Genomic DNA, 6,267 nt, shown 5'->3' with positions numbered 1-6,267 from the left:
ACCAGACAGCAGGGCATGCAGGGACCAGAGAACAAGGACAGACCCAGACACAGTCGGGCCACAGTCAAAGGTGGACACAAGTGACCAACTATGAGGCAGGAAAGCCAGTGCAGGGAGGACAGGTGCAGACTGACCCAAACACTCTGACGGGCGGGCAGGATGGGAGCAGCACTCAGCCGGAGGGCAGCATGGCCGGAGGGCAGGGACAGAGCTGGTCCACAGAGGTACACCGCGAGTGGGTGGACGACCACTCGAGGGAGACAGTGTTCCCCACACCACAGGACCAGGGTGGCGCAAACACTCTGACTGGCGGGCAGGACGGGAGCAGCACTCAGCCGGAGGGCAGCGTGGCCGGAGGGCAGGGACAGAGCTGGTCCACAGAGGTACACCGCGAGTGGGTGGACGACCACTCGAGGGAGACAGTGTTCCCCACACCGCAGGACCAGGGTGGCGCAAACACTCTGACTGGCGGGCAGGACGGGAGCAGCACTCAGCCGGAGGGCAGCGTGGCCAGAGGGCAGGGACAGAGCTGGTCCACAGAGGTACACTGCGAGTGGGTGGATGACCACTTGAAGAATACGGTGTCCCCCCCGCAGGACCAGGGTGGCTTGTAGAGCCCAGCCCTGGGATTCAGTGCCAGGAGGAGACAGCTGGAGGTAGTTGGTTTGCCCTGCCCTGGCCCACCCTGCAGGTATGGGCATCAGCTCTTACCATGCTTCCCTGAGATCTTTCTCTGTGAGATTACTTCTTCAAGGTGCTTTCCACCTGACCTCTTTTCTCTTACCTGCTTTGCTGCACAACCCTCTCAGGAGCAAGAAGACACAAAGAGAGTGATGCCTTTGCGTTGAATTCTCCTCAGATTATGGGCATTTTTAGAACCACTTTTTATCTCTGCCATTTGTCCGCCACCCCCTTTATCCCAATAAATTAATAAAACCTTCCTCAGTAACTGGACTCTGTGCCCAGCTCAGTCACTTCCATTGACTCCGTGGCCTCATCCTGGCCATGCAAGAGCAGCAGGTGGCTCCTACCCTTGAACACCCAGCTGAGAAAAGATCGCATGAGATTCCAGGTATGAAGAGTTAAAGAGAGGAGCTGCCATCCTTTAATGCTAGGCAGAGTACATCAGGAAAGTTTCAACCAGAAGAGGCTTTTTTTTTTTTTTTTTAATCCTCTTAAAGGACAAGTAGAATTAGGAATGTAAATCTAGTCTCAGCCTTTCACCATCTCTAACTCTGGACTGTTGAGACACTGTTCACCTGTCAGGCCTCAGAGGAAGGCTGACTTAGGGTTATCAACGAATGAAAGAAGTCCCCAGAGTTTTGTGGGGTGAGCATGTACATTTGGGGAACCGAAGTAGGAGCTGGGTTCTGAGCTTCTTCTGTTCCTCATTGGTGTCAGCTCTGACCTCTTATAATAGGACTCCCCTGGCTAGGAACAAGTTAGGTGCTAAGATGTCTCATTTGTTACAAGAATCACATCAGGACATCAGGAATTTGTTATAAGGCAGCAGGAATAGTTTTTAAATACAGCTTTATTAAGCCTAACCTGAGAGATGCTAAGTCAAACGGATGAGGATGGAGCCTCTGAGAATCTGAGAAAAACTTCTTAAGGGGACTTCTCACTGTAGGTCAGGCAAAGTGGTCTGAAGGGCTCCCTAAAATGGAATGACTAGGCCCCACATTAATGGTATTTTCTACTTCTTTATCAGTTTGTAGGAAATAAGAAAAATCTCCAAGGAGAACAGAGAATGTGGTATGCTGAGTAACTACACCCAGAGGTGTCCAGTCCTGATGTGAGGAACCTGCTTATACATTCTCTTCTGTCTCAAAAGGGCTCTTTTGTTGTAATTAAGTCAAGGGCCCTGCAATGGGGAGTTTATTCTGAATTATCTTGGTGGGCCCAATGTAATCACAAGGGTGCTTATAGGAAGAGGCAAGGGGGTCACCTGGTTCAAGTGGTGCACTTCTAAAAGTGGAGAAAGCAAGGGGACCAGTTTTCCTCTGGAGCTTCCAGAAGGAACAGAGCCCTGCTAACTTCTGACCTCAAGGGCTGCAAGGGAGTAGATGTTTGAAGTCATTGAGTTTGCGGTACTTTGTTACAACAGCAATAGAAAACTAATACACAAAACACTCCCCACAAACCCCCATACACAGGGTTGGAGCCAGAATGGGGAGCAGTTAAGAAGGACAGAATGTAAGTTGTAATGAATGTAAAATGACATTCATCCAACAGACCTTCATGTATAAAGGCCATAGGCAATTAGCAGAAAATTTAGGTAACATTGTTCCCATAAGTTTTTCCTGGAGAACACATCAGAAAATGAGCATAAAAAACCAGAATCATAGGAAAAATATTTGCCATATGGTAATAAATAATTAAATATATTTCTGTATAAATAACAGTAACGTTAAATAGGGATAGAGGTGATAGAAGAGCATTTAACATTATGTGCTCTGAAAAATATACATATTTTTACAAAAATATATTGTGTAAATATATAGCTATATTTATAAAATATTATGTAAATACATTATATAAAGAAAATACAGCTAACAGAGTATGCAGAAGGAGAAAGCATGTGGAAATTAGAGTCAACTCAGGGATCATCTTATGTAAGTATGTACCGCTAAGCAATGGCTGGTAGTAACAGCATATCACTTCAAAGTAGACATTAGAAGGGAGGGAGGGAAGAGGGGAGAGTAAAAAATTTCCATGATTCCTTGGAGTAGGGAATAATAGATAGTATGTTTAAAAAAAAAAAAAGGGAGGGGCCACATATTATATAAAGGTAACATTAGAACAAAAATACAAACTTTCCTCAACATCAAAAGATACTCTAATGAAGGGCAAATAAAACAGTGCATATGGGCCTCCCTTGTGGTGTAGAGGTTAAAGACACAGCGCTATCAAGCTACTGCCAGCTACTGATAAAGCACGAGTTCGATCCCTGGCCAGGGAGATGACCCACATGTCACAAGGAGGCCTGTCCTGTCCTGTCCGCCATGCCCTCAGCAGTGTATCTCAGTAGACCTGTTTGTTCTGCTCCTCACTCTGTCTTACCCTACTTCTGGCCTATACCCCAGTTCCTGTATGCCTAAATAAATAAATCTTTATTTTAAAAAGTGTAGTGAATGGTGTTACATTTATTTTTATAAAAGTGACATAAAATGACCTAAAAATGTGAGGTCAAACATATCATTTGTAATAACAATGTCAAAGGTTTAACTCACTATTAAGAGAACAGGTTTTCATATTAGCTCTGTAAGCCTATGCTCCTTACATGGGACATTTGAATCATCTGAAACAAAGAACAATTCAGAAGATGACTTAGAAGGGGTGAGTGGGTTGATAAAGTTCAGAAAAATGCAGATTAAGACAAACTCTTAGACACTTGGAGTCATGATCTTGATCCCAAGGTAGAATTCAGGCTAAGAAGGACACTTTAAAATACCACATTCTGGGCACTCCCTGGTGGTACAGCAAATTAAAGTCAGCACCATGAAGCTAGCCAGGCTGCTTCAGCATGGGTTCAGCATGAGGTGTGACAGACCTCTCCTGACCCACCTGCTGCTCCTCTCAGCAGTGTACTTTGCCGATCTGCCTGTTCTGGTTCTCACTCTGTCTCTGGTGAATCCTCTCACTGCATCTGCACCTCTGGCCTGCACCCCAGTTCTGTATGCATAAATAAATAAATCTTAAAAATAAATACCAAAAGGTATAATTTCACCAGGAAGAAAACAATTATTAATATCTATCTAGTCAATAATGGAGCACAACTCTAAGACAGAAATCACAAGAGGTGCAAGGATAAATAAAAAATAATCTAATAATGGCCCTCCATGGTGGCGCAGCGGGTTAAAGCACAGCACTAGGAAGCTAAAGCCACTTCTTCATGAGTTTGATTCCCACCTGCCCCGGAGATAACCACATGGCGTGGCAGACCTCTCCTGGCCCGCCCACTGCTCCCCTCAGCAGTGTACTTCGTCTATCTGCCTGTTCTGCTCCCCACTCTGTCTCTGGTGAAGCCTCTCGCCAGCCCTGAGCCTCTGGCCTGTACCCCAGTTCTGTATGCACAAATAAATAAATCTTAAAAAATAAATAATAATAATCTAGTAATATCAGGGTACTTAGACTATCAAAAATTAAGTATAAAGAAGAATTAAACACAATAAGTTATAGTTTAAAGAAACATTTATATAGTATAAGAACATTACATCATTATATTTATTAATAATATATTGTGACATATGTTTTATATATAAACATGTTAACCTAACAATAAAAAGTACATCTTCTATACATGGAATATTCAATATTAGACTACAAAGGAAATCTCAATGATTTTCTCTTTGAAATTCTTCAGTCAGGAAGAATATACATAGCACTCTTACAGGCACATGAATATCAATACCGCCAAATCCACTGTGGTGGCCAGAAATTAACAAGGGACACCTACTACTGAACAATTTTCAGATTAGAGGATTAACACAAATTGAAATAGCAAAACATCTGGGAAATCATGGCTTCTCAAGCAGACACAGAAGGATCCACAGAACACGGCTACACAAGTGCTCCCAGGGAACTCCACAGCCTTCCTGCATGTTGTTAAAACCTTCATGTGTGATGTCTTTTGCAGCAACTTGGATGGAGCTGGAAAAGATCATGCTTAGTGAAATAATCCAGAAAGAGAAAGAAAAATACTGAATGGTTTCACTCATAGCAGGAGTATAATGGACCAGGCGAGAAAATAACAAGAATAATGAACAGCCATATACCAGAGACATTTTGTGGGGGTGGAGTGGGGGATGGGATCAAAAACGGGGGGTGGGGGGGAAGTGCACGGGACTATGGTGATGGCACACGGGTGACTCGGTGATGGGAAACCCACAGGGATTACAATTGAGATAAAAAAATGTACAAAATGATGTAAAAATAAACTATTATATTATATTAAAAAAAAACCTTCATGTGTGAAGTCAATGAAAAGCGAGGATAGTATCAATAAAGAAAGCAAAAAGCATAAGAGCTTAAGAGACATAAGAACAAATTAGTGACTAAGAAATAGAAAACTCATACAATAAGCAAATAAATATATAACCTATTTGCTTGAATCAACAAAACAGAAAACCACAGACTAAAACTTTTTAAACATCAATAAATGTGGGTGAGAAAACACAAATACACAAAGTAAGAAATAACAATGGGTTTAAGATACAAACAGTGCACAGAACATAAACCATGCTTAACTATATGAAAAGATGTCAACATGTTTTCATAATATAGAAACACAAATAAAAATTGAACAAAAACACCAATCCTCACCATCAGTGGCAAAGCATCTAAAAGTATGAGGACAGAGAGTTACCCCCACAATTTCTTGGTAGAAATGCAAAGTGATATGGCCTTGAGGAGGGAATTTGTCAAAATGTATGCTTTTACCTGCTGTTATATTACCTCATTGTTATACCTGCCTTGTTTTTGATATTCCTCCAACACCTGTATAACATCCTGGCTGATAGTAACGATTAATGATGATTGTTTAAAAAATGGAATGGCTTCATCTCTCTTTTCACATCAGTTAGTTCTTTTATCTCTACAAAGACCTGTAAGTATGAGAAGGAAAATATAATCAGGCTCTTATTTAGTGATACCAAGGTCATGCCGTTAACAATGGCAGAGGGAAGGCTAAACCTGGAACTTGTGAATATAAATTCATTGCTGACTGCATCTCACAGAGAAAATAGGGTCTGGGGATAAAAATAGGGTGTGTGAGGATGTGCCAAGAGGAGCTGGAAAGAAGTTATAGAGAGTGTCCCCTCCCAGCTCACCCCTTAGGCTCAATAGGAAGTTCTGGCCATGATACCTTGTAGTCTTGGATGCCTGCCTTGAAATAGACACCATTCTTGGGATGTATGCTCCAGAGAGCTTTGGGGAGGAGGAAGGAGGTCACCCTGGAGTAAGGGGGAAAAGTAGGAAGGCATATGTGGTTCTGAAAAATAAGTCAAAATTTGTGTTTTCAGCCTTTCAGGGGTGCAGTGTCCAATAGGTGTCTGTTAGATCCATGTGGTCTACAGCTTCATTTAAGGATATGTGATTTATTTTGTCATGTTGATTTGTCCATTGGTGAGAGTGAGGTGTTGAAAAACTCTTCATTAAAAGCTGCTTAACGGGGCCCTCCCTGGTGGCGCAGCGGGTTAAAGCACAGCACTGAGAATCTGAAGCCACTTCCGCATGAGTTCGATTCCCGCCTGCCCCGGAGGTGAC

The 6,267-nt window shown here is 42.7% G+C and overlaps 1 protein-coding gene across 1 annotated transcript in view; it reads left to right on the top strand.

Annotated features, from left to right (window-relative positions):
- Positions 1 to 614, top strand: part of LOC101630405 (cornulin) — a 3,355-nt gene extending 2,741 nt beyond the window's left edge. Inside the window, exon 3 of the mRNA XM_004693616.1 lies at positions 10 to 614. Coding sequence (XP_004693673.1) covers positions 10 to 614 — 605 coding nt within the window. The remainder of the gene's footprint in view (positions 1 to 9) is intronic.
- The last annotated feature ends 5,653 nt before the right edge of the window (positions 615 to 6,267 follow it).

The sequence above is a fragment of the Condylura cristata genome, unplaced genomic scaffold (assembly GCF_000260355.1).
Source record: "Condylura cristata isolate star-nosed mole 26May11 unplaced genomic scaffold, ConCri1.0 scaffold00040, whole genome shotgun sequence".
NCBI lineage: Eukaryota > Metazoa > Chordata > Mammalia > Eulipotyphla > Talpidae > Condylura > Condylura cristata.
Note: the sequence above shows the minus strand (reverse complement) of the source record. Positions and strands in the feature narration are given on the sequence as shown.